This window comes from Zootoca vivipara, chromosome 10 (genome assembly GCF_963506605.1).
Source record: "Zootoca vivipara chromosome 10, rZooViv1.1, whole genome shotgun sequence".
In the NCBI taxonomy this organism is placed as follows: Eukaryota; Metazoa; Chordata; class Lepidosauria; order Squamata; family Lacertidae; genus Zootoca; species Zootoca vivipara.
The window spans coordinates 48,986,435-49,003,213 of NC_083285.1; the positions used below are offsets into that span (position 1 = coordinate 48,986,435).

A 16,779-nucleotide genomic window follows, 5' to 3' on the forward strand; every position below is an offset into this window, starting at 1 on the left:
TCTAGGCAAAGAATGAAGACTCCAACAGCTCAGTTGAAGGCAGAAATCTTGCACATATTTACCTGGAAGACCCCCTGAACACAGTGGGACATCACCTTTTAGTGAGCCTGCATCAGATAACTCTCTCCCTGCCAGTCTAATTTCATAAGGCAGGGATGGAATAAATATCTGATGTCCACCAGATATTGTTGGTCCACAGCTTCCACCATCCCTGACCTTTGGCCATGCTGGCTGGGGCTGATGGGAGGTGGGAGTTCCATAGCACCTGGAGGTTCCCCATCTCTGCCATAGGACTAGCTACCGGTAGCCTTAAAAGGAGGTGAGTTAAAGTATTATGTGGGTCACACTGTAAAGCAAAGTTGGGCAACCTTTTTTTTTTCCTGGTGAGGACTATTCTATGACATGCATGGATTGTCCCACACATTATGAAATTGCTTTGAGATGTTTTATAGGAAGCAATTCCTAAATGGAAGTAAGTAAGTAAGTAAATAACACAAGGGTTTCTGGAACTGTTTTCTTTTGCCATATATGGAGCAGCCCTCTGGGCGAGACCTTTGCCAAGCCGCCCATTCGCGTTGATGGTCAACACCTGTACCAAAAAGCTAAAAAAACTTTATACAAAATTGCTAGATATCGACCGAATGACAACCCAGCTTTTACCTTGGGTTTTAATACAGTAGGTTTAATAGGTTTTATTGGTAACCAAATTTGTAATGTATTTTTGTTGGTGTTTGATGGCCCGTCGGCTGTGCAAATAAAGTTTGATTTGATTTGAAAATTGCTAGATGGTTTTGTCCTATAGTGATGGGAATTCCCTACGCTGCAAAAAAGGGAACAGTCCATGCACAAGAGGATGGAAAAGACTCCAAGGGTTGGAGAAGAAATGAATGAATGAAAGAAGTCTCTAACAGCAAAAGGACCACAACTCAATGGCAAGTCATTTTGAAACAAAAAAACTGTGTCCCCTCCCTCCCCACCACCACCAGGGAAGAAGTGGGGAGTGGAAATCGTCAACAGGAACAGGCGGTGGCGGGGGGGGGGGGGAATCTACAAAGTGGTGGCATCAGAGGGCGACTGCATTCTTTGGAGGCTGGCTCTGCTGCCCCTGTGGATCCTGCCACCCTCACCTTGCCTCATGCAAATTGGCAGAACACATGTTTTGTATGCAGAAAGGTATTGGGTCCAATCCCCAACATGCACAGTGACTCTGGGAAAAGCCTCTTGTCCCCGGCCAGCTGCTGCTGAGCTAGGCCAGATGGAACTGACTCAATAAAAGGAGCAGCAGGGTTGCTGCAGCGTGCCCTCTTTCCTCAGTCGCCTGCCTTAACCATGAGGTAAGGTGAGGCAAGATCCACAGGGGATCCACAGATCCCAGTGCAGATATTTACCCTCCCTCCCTCCCTTGTTCCCGAGGCAGCTCTTCCTTCACCCCTTCTTCCCTGGCGGGGAGGGAGGTGCCATTGCCAAAATGCCTTGGCCCCACCCTAGCCCGACCAAGGCAAGTTCGCAATAGTGGCACGAAGGCGGTACCGGCAAGCAGGGGCCTGCAATGGGTTTGGCAGAGAGAGAGAAAGGAGCCAATGGGTTCGGCTCTGACATTTTCCTTGAGCTCTGCCTGCCACCCACCCTCACTCTGCCCCAAAGGGAGAAGGAGGCGGGCGGGTCTTCCCGCCAAGCCACGTGCCGCGGGCACCTTGCCCGCCCCTTCGCCGCCTGCCTCCGGAGCCTCCCGGAGAGGGAGCTTGAGGCGGGGCTTGAGGAAGTGACTTCAGCTGTCGGCGGCCGCCAGTGGAGCGCAGAGCCAGCGGAGGCAGGCGAGGCTGTGGCTGGCGCGTGTTTCTTTTCCTGAACGGGTTCTGGGGAGTCCGCTAGAAGCTGCTACTTCTGCTTCTGCTTCTGCGCCGGCCATGGCAGCCACGGCCGCTTCTACCGCGAGGGTCTTGCTGGGGTCAGTGGGGAAGGGCGGCGCGAAGCGGGCAAGTGCTGCTGGTGCTGCCGCCGCCTCTCCTGCCTCCTTAGCCGGGCTCTGCTGCTCCTTCGGCGGCGGCGGCTTAAAGGCAAATCCCTATTGCACGCTGGCCCCTCGGCAGCAGCAGCAGCCCTCCGCCCCGTCCCCGGACATGAAGAACTACCTGTGGAAGCGCTATAACGAAGCCAAGAAAGTGACGAAAGGTGAGAGTTTTTTTTAAATGAGGGGTGCATTGGGGAGGGGGGTTGGGTTGTGCGTGTGTCTCAGCAGTTTTGGGGCTGGAGGGAGAAGGCGCCCCACAGCCTCGCCGCGCGGGTCCTCTAGGCTTGCAGAAAGCGGTTGCTGACATTCCTCTCTCTCTCTCTCATCTCCCGCCCTTTTCATTCTCATTTTGGGTTTTTTTTGCCCCCCCTCCCGTTTCTCAAGCGGACTCCAGGTGTCTTTAAAGCGCACGAGGTGGGTGGAGAGGGGAGGGGAGGGGGACTCTCCTACTTTAAGCGTGGGGTACGAGCCCTCCTTGGCCAAGGTCACCAACGTGAGCTTCGCAGCCACGCGGAGGTTTGAACCCAGAGCCAGCGCGTGGGGACGGGTGGAAAGCGTTTTGGGTTGGCAAGCTCTGGGTTCGAATCGCCGGAGTTCTCCCAGGTGACCTTGGCTGAGACGCAGTTTCTCATCCTAACGGATCTGCATGGAGGGCCGCTCCGAGAACTAAATAGGATAGTAGCCAGGCAGGTGGGAGCTTCCTGGTGGGGCAGTAGGGTGCAGAAGTGGAAGAGGGGTGGCTTCGGCTTGCCAGCCCAGATTTTGGCTTCCAGTGTGGGGCATATGTTGGCTCCTAGTCTGTGGTGCATCTCTATCTCTGTGTGCTTGGACACTGATGAATGCGGTGGTTTGCCAAAATCTAGTTCCTGTACTGAGTGTCAACTAATCTCTCCCTGCTCCCTTGAAAAGACAATATGGAAATTTGTATACACCATTGGTGTATACACCAATTTGTATACCATTGGTGTATACAAATTTCCATATTGTTTTTTCAAGGGAGCAGGGAGAGATTAGTTGGCACTCAGTACAGGAACTAGATTTTGGCAAACCACCGCATGATTGTCTGAATAGGTTCTCTGATTGAAGGCCAAAACAGATGTGATGTGGGAGATCTGTGATGACATCGCCTCCTTGACGTTTGTAGAGCTAATACCATAGCTTTTTGTGTGATAGACAATGAAAACTGTGTTTATGAGAGTGGTGTGCTGCTGTTCTGGTAAAAGTCAGGGCTCTAGTGGCTGCTTTATAGTTTCGTTAAAAATAATAATATTGGTATATGCAAATTGTTTCTTGTTTTGGTACTCCTAACACAGGTGTGGGGAAGCTTTGGCCCTCCAGATGTTGCTGAACTACATCTCCCTCATCCATAGCTAAGTTTTCCCTTTTCTCGCGAGGAAGCCTATTCAGCATAAGGGAAAATCCCTGTAAAAAAGGGATAACTTGGCAGCTATGCCCTCATCCCCAGTTATTGGCCATGGTTACTACGGCAGATGGAAGTAGCAGTTCAGCAACATCTAGATCAGTGTTCCTCAACCTTGGGCCTCCAGCTGTTTTGGGACTACAACTCCCATCATCCCCAGCCACTGGTCCTGCTAGCTCAGGATGATGGGAGTTGTAGTCCCAAAACAGCTGGAGGCCCAAGGTTGAGGAACACTGATCTAGATGATTAAAGCTTCCCCAGTCCTGTCAGAAGATATCATAAGGTGTTTTGTTGCGGGGGGGGGCAGCATAATGGTTTCTGTTAAGCATTAGGCATGGCTGCAGTCACTTCCAGCCAAATAAAATAGGGGCTCTGTTGAAGGGTCCACTCCAGACTCAAATTTGAGGGATCATGAGTGAGTAGTGCTTGGAGTCATATAATCAACAGGAAAGAAATGACACATGGGGTGTCCTTTTTTATTTCTTCTTTTTATTTCAGAGAAAGTTGCAAGACATGAAGATTATTTTGTTTTAGTGTAATAAATGCAGTCGAGACTGGGAAATTGGGGTGGCTTCCAGCCAAGCACCTCAAGAAAACAAGGACTGAATTAAGCAAATAATATCAACCAGCTTGTCAGGGTAGTGGGATTTGTTTTTACTTCTGTTGAAAGTCCACTTGAGGGCAAACCTGGGTTTGTTGCAGTTTCATCTGTCAAATGGTGCTCATTATGCAAGTAGATAAATAGGAACCGCTACAGCGGGAAGGTAAACGGAGTTTCCATGTGCTGCTCTGGTTTGCCAGAAGCGGCTTTGTCATGCTGGCCACATGACCTGGAAGCTATACGCCGGCTCCCTCGGCCAATAATGTGAGATGAGCGTGCAACCCCAGAGTCGGTCACGACTGGACCTAATGGTCAGGGGTCCCTTTACCCTTTACCTTTATGTGTCATCTAAACTAGGTACATGAGACCACCACTTTGCTGAAACTAAGCAGGCCTGGGTTTAGACATACACTGTATACTGCCTTGGGTTCCATGATGGAAAAAGGTGGGAAATAATTGTGAGAAGTAATGAGTAATGTATTACTTTAGATTAAATGGGCAACCAATTTCCTTTTTGAATATGCAGTAACTATTTTCCCCTTCCAGGTCTGAGTTGAGGTGCTAGCAAAATGTCAGATAACAAGTTATGTGTGCTTATCTGTAGGGCACTATTTCTACACAACTAGTTTGGTAAAGGTAAAGGGACCCCTGGCCATTAGGTCCAGTTGTGACCGACTCTGGGGTTGCGGCGCTCATCTCGCATTATTGGCCGAGGGAGCCGGCGTACAGCTTCCAGGTCATGTGGCCAGCATGACAAAGCCGTTTCTGGCGAACCAGAGCAGTGCACGGAAACACCGTTTACCTTCCCGCTTGGAGCGGTACCCATTTATCTACTTGCACTTTGATGTGCTTTCGAACTGCTAGGTTGGCAGGAGCTGGGACCGAGCAACGGGAGCTCACCCCGTTGCAGGGATTCAAACAGCCAACCTTCTGATCAGCAAGCCCTAGGCTCTGTGGTTTAACCCACAGCACAAATTGTCAGCCTCTGCTGTGTGGACTGTTGAGGTCAGTATTTGCCAAGTACCATGGTCTTAAGGGGCTCTGAGTGGTTGGATCAACTGCAGGAAAGTCTTCTGTGGTAGCCCATCCATTCTATTAAATCTGCTTTCTCTGGATGTTAGAGAGAGCCCTAGACCTTGACTGGTTTTAGGCACTTGGTGAAGGCCTATTTATTTACTCAAACATTGGCTATTGTTGCTACCTAGCTTTTAGTATTTGTGTTATCTACTGTGACATTGTATATTTTCTGGTTTGATTGTACTTTTGTAAACAGCCCTTCAATTTCTAATGAATGGTGGGTTGCAAATGTTACAAAAAGTCCTCTACATACATGCTTCTAGAGCAGGGATGAGTCCCAGCCAGCATAAGCAGTGGTTAGATACAATGGGAGTTGTTGTGCAACATCATCAGAACATAACAGCCTGCAGGATTCTAGGCCAGCATGCTGTCCTCACAGTGTCCAACCAGATGTCTTGCATTGAATGACGTAGGCCCTAGACACTGAATAAAACGGGGGGGGGGACTATTCTGTTTGGGCTGGTCCTCTGAACCGTGTGATCCAAATGGCAGATTCCTTGGAGGCTTTTTAATGTTAAATGAAATTAATGGAATAGTGTGGTAATCGGTGAGCTCTCATTTGGAAATATGGAGGGGAAGCTCAATTTAAGAAACTAACAGGCTTTGAAAAACTTCATTACGAGAGATGTAAATAAGTCTAAATTGTATTGGGAAATGATGAATTTCCATCTCTTTGATAATTTGCATCTGTGCTTATTCCCGTCCTGTTGAGTAACCAACAAATGTTTACTGTAGATATAGTCTCCCATTGACCATTTCACACATCAGTGTGCAACACTTGTGCTTGACACTTGATTTTTCTTTTGAATGTGTGAATTGATTCCTTTTGAGAAGCATTGTAGTGAGTAAGGGAGACATGAGAGAGGTTTATAAAATTCATGGTGTGGAGAAAGTGGCACAAGACTGGCTGCCTCTGCCCCACCTTATAATGCAAGAACCTGGGATCATCCAATGAAATTGAATGAGGGGAGAGTCAGGGCAGGCAGAAGGAACAACAACACATACCCGGTTAAACTTTGGAATTTGCTGCAAATAGTTGGTTGCACCAACCAACTTAAAAGGTCACTAAGCAAATGCATGGAAAATAAGATTGTCAGTTGCTACTGGTCATGATGACAATACGCTGTCTCCAGTATCAGAGGCACTGTACGTCTTTATATTGGTCCCTGTGGACAGAGTGCTGCTGTGCTCATGTGCTGCTTCTGGGCTTTCCATGTGCAACTGGTTGGCCACGGTGCAAAACAGGGCACTGGGCTATATATCCCTTAGGTCTGATCCAGCAGGGCTCTGCTTATGGTTATGTAGAAATTATATAAAAAGCTAAGTGATGCAGCAGTCACATGATTTTCATGCATGGATTTCCAGGGGCAGAACATGGAGGATTGAAAGTTTTTTGTTTTTCCAGAAACAGGTGCCGGAACTTACCATGCATGCCTCCCTTGTTATCTTATTCATTTGGCAATGGCACCCACCTGAGAGGTGCTGGAACTGAGTTCCAGTGAGTTCTGGCTGAAAAAAACACAACCCTGGTTATTTTTCAGTCTTGCTGGTTCATATATAAAAATCCTAATCCAATAAACCATGGGCAATGGTTTATTTGGCTGATAAGTCATGTGCATACACATTGTCTCCTCCCCCTTCCCTTTGGGACTTAATGCAATACTTTGTTTGTAGTTGGCAAGCCAGGATTATAGTCACAGCTTCCTGGGTGTAATGGAAAACTGCAGTTTAATTGCATTAAAGTGCATAAGAGAAGGGAGGAGGAATGTACACATAGTGCTTATTCTCAGACTGGTAAACTGAGATTGTTTATGTCTGAACCAAATCTCTGTCTCCATTCTCACTGTTTCCCCTCCCCAGGCATCCTTGATTTTCCTAAACTGCTTTTAGGCTTCTTTTAAAATACCCATCTTTATACCCCTAAAATGTTTAAAGTATAGTTTAGTAGCTATTCAAAAAGATACTTAATTTTGTGCTTTCATAGCATCAGAATTTGAAGGCACCTGAAAAGTCCTCTGTTGTAGTTGCCTTCTGGTACAGGAAATCTGCTTCTAATCTACAGCATCCTTGATAGGTGGTTATCCAGCTTCTGCTTAAAAGCCTCTAGGGAGAATTCACCACCTTCCAAGATACTCTGTTTCACTGTTGGAACAGCTCCTAACACCAGAGAGTTCTTCCTAATTTTGACTTAATATTTCTTTTTATGTAATCAGAACCGGTTGGTGGTTTGAAGGTGTGAAATAGAAGAGTTGGTTGCAACTTATTTAGCGCCAGTCATTAAAACTAATGAAATGGAAAGGATAGTCCTGCAGTTGAATCGGTTTTCCTCCATGCTGCAAATTGTTCAATGGTACACATAGTACTTCCCAGCAGATCTGTAATAAATCTATTCGGAAAACGTTATGCATGAATTTATCTAGTGGCAAATATACAAGGTGAAAAGTGAAAGCATCACTTCAGCGGGGCGCCATGGCCAGAGTAATAACGAAATTGAAATGTGTCAAATACTGTACGTTGCTTCTGAGCTCAAAACCAAGGCTAACAATTTATAGGAGGAGCAGTGGTTTCTCAGTTTTGGATCAAGCTGGTTTTCACAGACATATGAAGTGTGGGTTGCTTGAAACATGCCAGCAAGACAGATCAACCCTTATTATAGAAAGTAAAATATGGTAAGCTGATACTGCATGTAGCCGTGCATATAGTGGTGGCAGCGAACTTCCATGAATTACTCGTTGCAATTTTACCTAGTTTGTTAACTAGTTTGTTAAGCAATGTTTGTTAAGATGTTGTTTCTAGCAATCTTGGCTGTTTCAGGGTTTACTATTTTCTATGAAATAGAAACCAATAAGCATGTGCCTGTAGTTCTTGTTCGTTCTTCTTGGTTGCTCTGAACCAGCTAGTCTACTATGTGCTCCAGAAAGGGTGGTAGCTCTGTGGCGAAGCAGCTGCTTGGTCGCACAAGGTCCTAGGTTCAAATACTGGCACCTCTACGTAGGGCTGGGAATGTTCCCAGTCAGAAACCCTGAAGAATTGCTGCTAGTCTGTGTAGACAGTACTGCACCGGGTCAGGTTTAAGGTGCTGGTTTTGACTTTTAAAGCTCTATGCAGCCTAGGACCCTCGTACTTACGGGACCGCCTCTGGGGTCGTGGGAGGCCTATGTAGGGAATGTGTGCCTTGGGTTAAGAACGCTTCGGGTTAAGAAAGGAACTTCGTAATGAATTAAGTTCATAACCCGAGGTACCACTGTAATTTGATGCTGTAGGGGAAAAAAATCTGTGGCATTCACTTTTACAAGATGCTGTGATCAGCAAAATGTTTCGATTTCCCACTCCCAGTGAGTTCTAACCAGAGTGCAACATTCATTTTCATTGTCTTATTTTGAAGATGTCTGAAAATTTTACTCCCCTCACAGAGATATACTTTCCAGAGTACCCTGGGGTGAATGATTCTTAAAGTGCTCTGGGTATTATAGTTCTGGGAGCAGAATAGACATCTCTAACAATTTTCAGTACCCTAAACCAACTGAAGTTCCCAGGATTCTTTGGGGGAATGTTTAAAGTGGTACAATACTGCTTTAATTGTATAGTGCAGATGAGGCCAATAGCTTCAAGCAAGCTTATCTCAAGTAGTGGTTCTTAATTTGAATAACTTTTGATATGGATTATTTCATCTTCAGACAAACATCAGCATTTTGCTTTTATTATCATTTCCTTTGATGCTGTTATCCATTTGCATGTTAAAAAACCCCCTAATAAACTCCTAAAATAGAGCAGGGCTCCTGGAAACCAATTTCCTAGGCATCAGCCCTTTAATTTGCGTTCAGGTAATTTAATCACTCTTTGGTTTAAGTAGAACACAGTTTTAATTAAAACAGCATTTGAAGGATATTATCTTAAAACAGTGCTGTTCACTCAGGAAATAAAATTATTTTATTGTTTTGGGTGTGGATCACCTTCACAGAAAATTTAAACAGTTGCTTTCTCCTGTTGCATTCCCTCCCCCAAATGCTTTGTGTGTGTGCTGTAGCTATAAATGCATCCTTAAGAGTTTGACAAATTTCTACTCTGTAACCTTGAGAATACCGTATGTCACTGGAGTTTCTTTCCTTCTTCCTAGTAAAATAGCCTTGGGGTACTTGAGTAAGAGAACGAAAGGTGCATTCAGTAACTTTTTTATTGCATAACAACTGAAACATTAAAGCAACCGAGAGTCTGAAGGTTATTCTACTGCAATTGATTTTATAGTACTGTATAGCTTGTGACTGGCAACTACTGTTTTATCTTTTCAGTGACATGATTTGTGGAAAATTATTCTGCTGTCACCAAGGCATTTCATGTAACACTTGCAGATGCCTGGCCCGAAAGGACAGTTGTGTATTAGCCCCCTTATGTCTCTTTGCCTATTTTTGTTATACAGATGACGAAGGGAGAAAGGTCCCCCTCCCACAAGTTAAATTATTCATCAGCACAGAGTTGTGATAAGACGAATACAGCTGCTCTTTCAATTTAATGCAATGAACAACATCGTGCTCTGAGATTTTTTATTTTAAGAAAACTTCCTGCAACTTGGGACCAGTCTCTCAATTACAATGGGAAGCAGAATCCCCCCCAATATAGCTTAATCCAGGGGTGGGCAAGGTTTACCTCGCCTGGGCCAGTTCACTCCAGCTGCGATCCCTTTGTGGGTCAGATTGCACACATGCATTAATAATAATAATAAATTTTTATTTATACCCCGCCCTCCCCAGTCAAAACCGGGCTCAGGGAGGCTAATACCAATAAAATTACAATAAGACATAAAAGAAAAGAAAACAATTAATTAAAATGCAGACTAAAATACAATATTAAAATTTAAAATGTAGCCTCATTTTAAGTAGTCCATAAATCCAAACCACGAGGGAGGAAAACACAGGGGTCAGACTGAATCCAACCCAAAGGCCAGGCGGAACAGCTCTGTCTTGCAGGCCCTGCGGAAAGATGACAAATCCTGCAGGGCCCTGGTCTCCTGTGAAAGAGCGTTCCACCAAGTCGGGGCCAGTACTGAAAAGGCCCTGGCCCTAGTCAAGACCAATCTAACCACCTTATGGCTTGGAATCTCCAGAATGTTGTTATTTATGGACCTTAAGGTCCTCCGTGGGCCATACCAGGAGAGGCGGTCCCATGGTACGAGGGTCCTAAGCCGCATAGGGCTTTAAAGGTCAAAACCACCACCTTAAACCTGATCCTGTACTCCACCGGGAGCCAGTGCAGCTGGTAAAGTGCTGGATGAATGTGTTCCCACGGCAAGGACCCCGTGAGGAGCCTCACTGCGGCATTCTGCACCCGCTGGAGTTTCTGGGGCAGCTTCAGGGGCAGCCCCGCGTAGAGCGAGTTACAATAATCAAGCCTGGGGGGGGGGACCATCACCTGGAATTTCTAGCATCTGCATCTGCGCAGACAAGATTTCTGGCACCTGCGTCTGTGCAGACACAATTTTCGGTATCTGCATGTGCCGGTTTAGCACAGCACGTGGGGACTCACGGAGCGGGCGGCTCTGTTCGGGGGCAGCTCCTGGGCCGGTTAAACAACCCCCGTGGGCTGCTTGTGGCTCATGGGCCTTAGGTTGCCTACCCCTGCCTTAATCTGTTACTGTTTTTTAAAGGCGCCCACAAATCACTGTTCCAATTTGGCCCATTTTGTTTGAAGTTGGCCCAGATTCAGTTAGCTTCACACATCCTTCTATGCTTCTCCTGTCTTGTTCACCACTGCTAACTTTATTTTGTACTCTAGTTGAGTCAGGGCTCTGGGGAATGTGTTGCTTTATGTTGTCATTCCAAGCCTCTATCCAAGAAATCCACACAAAGCACAAGGTTAAAAGGACCTGAAAGGGCTTCCCTTGCTCCTCAGTTCCCACTACAGTGGTACCTTGGTTCTCGAACTTAATCCATTCCGGCAGTCCATTCAACTCCCAAAACTGTTCGAAAACTAAGGCATAGCTTCCAATTGGCTGCAGGAGCTTCCTGCACTCAAGCGGAAGCTGCGTGAACATTCAGCTTCCGAAAAACGTTAGCAAACTGGAACACTTACTTCAGGGTTTGTGGCGTTTGGGAGCCAAATCATACAAGTACTGTACAAAGGTTGTTCGAGAACCAAGGTACGTCTGTACCACAGACTTGAAAAAGCAAGTCCAATGGACTGGTCCCAGAGAATAGCCTTCTGACCCACATATTTCTTGGCTCTTTTTTTCTGAAGAAGAAACCATTTTTCTTTCCTGCATTGGGTAGGTATCATTCTGCATTTTGGGTTCTCTTCTTTTTCTAATTCTTTTTTTAACAATTGCTTTCATTAAAGATCTCTCTCTCTCCCCCCTCTCTCTCAACTTTCAAGCAAGTTACCCATGCTGTCCCCTAACAAAGTGTTGTTTACCACCAAGAATCTCCTCCTAACCCAATTGAGCTTCTCCCATGCCTGTCTTTTGGAAATACATACATTCATTTACTTTATAACTAATCTTCCATACATTTAACCAAATAGTTGCTGGACTGGTCTGAATGCTGCCTTGTTGTCACCTATTCTTTCGGTCTCTGTAATAAAACATCTGTTTGATTATTCCAGTATTGGCTCTCCATCTGTTCAGTAACTCCCCATGCTAGAAAGGTCCAGAGGTTCTTGTGCCATGAGTCTTAGTGCACCACAAGACCAAGAAACGTAACTTTCCTGAACGTGTGTAATCGCTGTGAATACACGCAGTAATGTGCCTGTTCAACATACAGTCCCATATGTATTAGGATGGGTGAAAACTTTTTCACGCAGATTGTCTAAGCAGGATTTTCAGGCTGGCTGCAGTTTGGTTACAGCTTTTAAGATTAGTGGAGCCTTCTGTCGTGGCTCTGTGCTTTATTTGCAGCCAGAAGTACACAAATTGTTCTTGCTTTGTCTAAGTGAGGTAGATGCATAATGTTCCTGGGCGAAGTTATGGTTGTTTCAAAACGCTGCTTTTCTGGTATGCATTTTTTTTTATTGCCGATTGCGTCATGCAGTTCCAGGTTTGGGGTGCTACTTTAAAATATATTCTCCCATCTGCCTAATTAGGTAAGGATTTCCAAGCAATTATTTTGTTTGACCTAGATCGTTGCTAGTCTCTCTCAAACAGTTTGAAGAAAAGGATTTAAGGGCTGACATAGCGGTTAAGACTGAGCAATAAACCAGAAAGCATCCTATTAAAACTCAACATTTTCCATGGACATGCAAGGTTGTCTTAGGCAAGCCTTTCTTTCTCAACCTCATTCCCCCCCCTTTTTTTTTGCAATGGAGGAGATAACAATTCTGATTTTGCATTGTTGTAAGGATTGCATGCCAAAGCATTTGGAAGGCATTCTGCAAATATTAACTACCCTATGCACAAATAGCAAATTCTGCCTCTTGAGTGAGGATCAATGGCAAACGTTTGCAGAAGTACAAAATACGGGTTTTTTGGGGGGGGACTCAGAGAGGCGGGCACCCCAAAAACAGATCAGGGAGGACTTGGTGGACTCAGAAGCCACAGGATGCTGAGTGATTAGAGGGAGAATGGAAGAAAACCTGGGAGGGCAGAGTGGGAAATGCAGTGGAAGAGAGCAAAGGGGAAATGACTGCAACATTTTTTGCTTTCCTTTTTAAAAGTCCCACATTGCGATGATTCTAACTCAGGGATGGGGGATGAGTAGCCCTCTGGATGCATTTATTTTTAATAAAAAATATATCAACTCCCATCATGTCAGTCCATTAGCTATGTGAGTTTTATTCCAACAACATCTTAAGGGTGACACTGTTCCCTATCCCAGTTCTAGGTGATAGTAGGAGGGTCCTTTTAACTGAAATTCAGTTTCATTGAACCTCTCTGGCTTGTGTCTGAGATTGGATCAGAATATTTTCTGTTGCGTTAATTGATTCAAAGCTACCATAGATTCTTTTCTAAACAATTTTTGGTGTTTATATAACAAGCAAGCATATATAAACTTTGTATCTTACTAATAAATACCAGTTTACATTATTCTGAAAGTAGAATGGACCGCAAGCCTAAATTCATTAACTGCTGCTCTGTTCACTATCTGTATTGTATTTACAGCTTTATTGTGATGTAAACCCATCCTGGGATTTCTTTGTGAAGGGCAGAGGGCTAAGAAATAGATAAATATAGATGAGTTCAATGGATTTACTCTCAGGTAAGTGAGTGATGAAGTGCTGCCTTTGTTATCCTCAGAGTTAGTACGAGGGGATTTTTCTTTTTAAAAAGCAATTGAACAAAAATGAGGATGAGAGGTAGGAAAGGAAACATACAGGTAAGTGAAAATATCCAATGGGTTAGCATAAAGGGAATACTTTGTGAAGTTCCTCTAAGACAGCTTTGGTTATCTGTAAGAATTGCCATCTTACTGCATTCTTTTAGGGTCTGTGGGAGCCCTGATCCGCGGCTGTGTGCGGTGTAGTGTGCCTCTAATTCACATATGACTGGTTCTGTAGCAGTCCCTGGATGATGCCCCTTTTGAAATACATGGTTTATGGACTGCAAGTCCATTGCCTTATCCTTTTGAGCTGGGTGTTCATCAATATGCAGATGATACCCAGCTCTACCTCTCTTTTAAATTAGAACCAGTGAGGGCAGTGAAGGTCCTGTGTGAGTGTCTGGAGGCAATTAGAGGATGGATGGCGACTAACAGATTGAGGTTGAATCCTGACAAGACAGAAGTACTGTTCTTGGGGGACAGGGGGTGGGCTGGTGTGGAGGACGCCCTGGTCCTGAATGGGGTAACTGTGCCCCTGAAGGACCAGGTGTGCAGCCTGGGAGTCATTTTGGACTCTTAGCTGTCCAGGGCAGCTGCCTACCAGCTCTATCTGGTACGCAGGCTGAGACCCTACCTGCCCGTGGACTGTCTCACCAGAGTGGTACATGCTCTAGTTATCTCCCACTTGGACTACTGCAATGCGCTCTAGGTGGGACTACCTTTGAAGGTGACTGGGAAACTGCAATTAATCCAGAATGCAGCAGCTAAACTGGTGACTGGGAGTGGCTGCTGAGACCATATAACACCGGTCTCATTGGCTCCCAGTGCGTTTCCAAGCACAATTCAAAGTGTTGGCCCTGTATATCTGAAGGTGCGTCTCCACCCCCACCATTCCGCCCAAACACTGAGGTCCAGTGCCGAGGGCGTTCTGGCAGTTCCCTCACTGCGAGAAGTGAGGTTACAGGGAACCAGGCAGAGGGCCTTCTTGGTAGTGGTGCCTGGCCTGTGGAATGCCCTCCCACCAGATGTCAAATAGAAAAACAACTACCAGACTTTTATAAGACATCTGAAGGCAGCCCTATTTAGGGACTTTTTAATGTTTAGTGCTGTATCATGTTTATAATATTCAGATAGGAGATGCCCAGAGTGGTTGGGGAAACCAGCCAGATGGGCGGGATATAAATAAATAATAATAATAATAATTTTTATTTTATTTTATTAAGTGCATTGTTAATGAAGACTATTGCAGTAATGTGTGTATCTTGCAAGATCCCTCCCTTTTCGGATTACATTTTTGTTGTCATTTTGCTGTGACGTCTTATTTCTGAAAAATCTAGAAAATCTCTCTGTGTTTGTCTCTCTCTTACCACAGACCTGGTTCCTTCCATTATGAGTAACTTGCTGAATCCAGATGCTATCTTTTCAAACAATGAAATGAGTCTATCGGACATAGAAATCTATGGCTTTGATTATGACTACACACTTGTCTTCTATTCCAAGCATTTGCACACTTTGATCTTCAATGCTGCTCGGGATCTTTTGATAAATGAACACCGGGTAAGATATTTCGGGGGTGGGTGGAAGTACATGTTTAAATGCATGCAGTATGAATACCTGTAAAAGTAGTGTGCAGGAATGTTACCCCAGGGGCTTGATCTTCTTCTGTCTTCCTTTCCTAGTGCTTATTTGTCAGTGTGGATTGACTTAAAATAATAGAATTGTAGAGTTGGAAGGGACCACGAGGGTCATCTAGTCCAACCCCCTGCAGTACAAGAATCTTTTGGGGCTCAAACACACCACCTTGCGATTAAGGGTCTCATGCTCTACCAACTGAGCTATCCCTCACCCAGGTGTGGGCCAGGGAAGAACATGACTACAAAGGAAGATCACCAGAAGTTTAAAGTGAACTCTTGGTTGTAATTGCTTCTTTGCAAGTAGGGCTTGCTGAGAGTGAACCCTGCTGTGATTGGCTGCAAGGTGGCACTCCCCATCAGGAACCCCCGAGTGCAGGCAAGGGTGCTTGTTGTTGAAGCTGCTGTCGGCAACCCCCACTTTGTGAGTTACGTGTGTGGTTTGCTTCCAAACCTCGCCTGTTAATGGTTTGCCCGTGGGCACAAGATCCAGTTGTAAATCAGGTTGCCCATTTCTGAAATGCATATATTTCATGAACAGGCTTGGATACTAGTTGGTTGCTATTGCAATTAAAACGATATCCATCTACAGCTAAAATAGAGTCTTCATGCAAACCTCGCAACTCAGTCCGAAATGTTTGGTAATACAACTCCCTTGAATTTCAGCACTACTGAATTATGTATACATAGGTAGGAATAAGATCTCTACTTAGCTTTCTCAGTATCAGTTCATGTGTGTAATCCTCTGCTTCAGGAGTGGGGAACCTAAGTCTCCGGGGCCAAATGACTCATTGTATCTGGCCCTCAGGACTCTCCCCAGTCCGTACACCCTCTTGAACTGCACTCCTTGCTGGTTATGCCTCCTTGAGGGTTTTTGCCTGACTAGAAGATATTATTGAATGAAGATGAGACGAGGAAATTGGTTTTTAACACTATCTCAATTAACATACTTTTTGCGACAAAGCACAAAATTATCTTTGAAGGTAGAAGCCCTGCTGTTTATAACGCCCTCTGAGTCAAAGTTGCTTTATTGCGCTGGAAGAAATGCCCATGCTTAACCCTCTCTGTGCTGCTGCATCTGGAGTATTCCTTTCCACTGTCTGAATTGAGCTCCCAAATGAATACGTTAGAGTGACACTTCCAATTCTGCATTTCAGTCCAAAGGTCATTGGCTAAATATATACATCTATAAATATCCCTGCAGAAGTAACTAAGAAATTTGATCACTATATATCTATATCTATGGTATACAGTGTTGCGATTCTGCAAAATATTGGTGGCAATGTTTCGTTCAGGTGTAGAACAAAGCTAGTCCTATTCTCGAACATGAAGGGTGGTATTCAACTACGTTTTACGTGGAGTTGATCAATTGAAATGAATGAACATGACAAAGTTAGGCCCATTAATTGCAGCAGGTTGAGTAAAACCTAGTTGACTACCACCTGGAATATCTGTGTGCACTCCATTTTAGGACATAGAACCCCCCCAAGGCCTATGGTTTCTCACACCTGGAACAAAGAGTTTCCCCTATTTCATCAGGTGCAGGGCAGGGGGAGAGAAAAGAAGCTTGGACATTCCATTTGCTCTGCTAAGAGACCAGCTGCTTTTGGTTTTTCTTCTCTCTGAACTGTTTCCTGAGTATGATTCCTTCCTCTTTCCTTTCCTTTCCTTTCCTTTCTCTTCCCTTCCCTTCCCATCCCATCGCATCCCATTTTCCTTTTGTGTTGCATCCTTTGGATCATAAACCTGAGGACTAGGAGACTTTTCAGCTGCAGAGAAGGATTGAAATAAAGGTT

The 16,779-nt window shown here is 45.0% G+C and overlaps 1 protein-coding gene across 3 annotated transcripts in view; it reads left to right on the forward strand.

The window, feature by feature from the left end:
- Positions 1–1,754: 1,754 nt before the first annotated feature.
- Positions 1,755–16,779, forward strand: part of NT5DC3 (5'-nucleotidase domain containing 3) — a 43,788-nt gene continuing 28,763 nt past the window's right edge. For 2 of the 3 annotated variants that reach the window (XM_060279902.1, XM_035127550.2), the window contains exons 1-2: positions 1,756–2,172; positions 14,725–14,909. In XM_060279902.1, coding sequence (XP_060135885.1) covers positions 1,908–2,172; positions 14,725–14,909 — 450 coding nt within the window. In that variant the 5' untranslated portion in view covers positions 1,756–1,907. Of the gene's footprint in view, positions 2,173–14,724; positions 14,910–16,779 lie in introns of all 3 variants that reach the window. The other variant, XM_035127551.2, reaches the window with a different exon arrangement.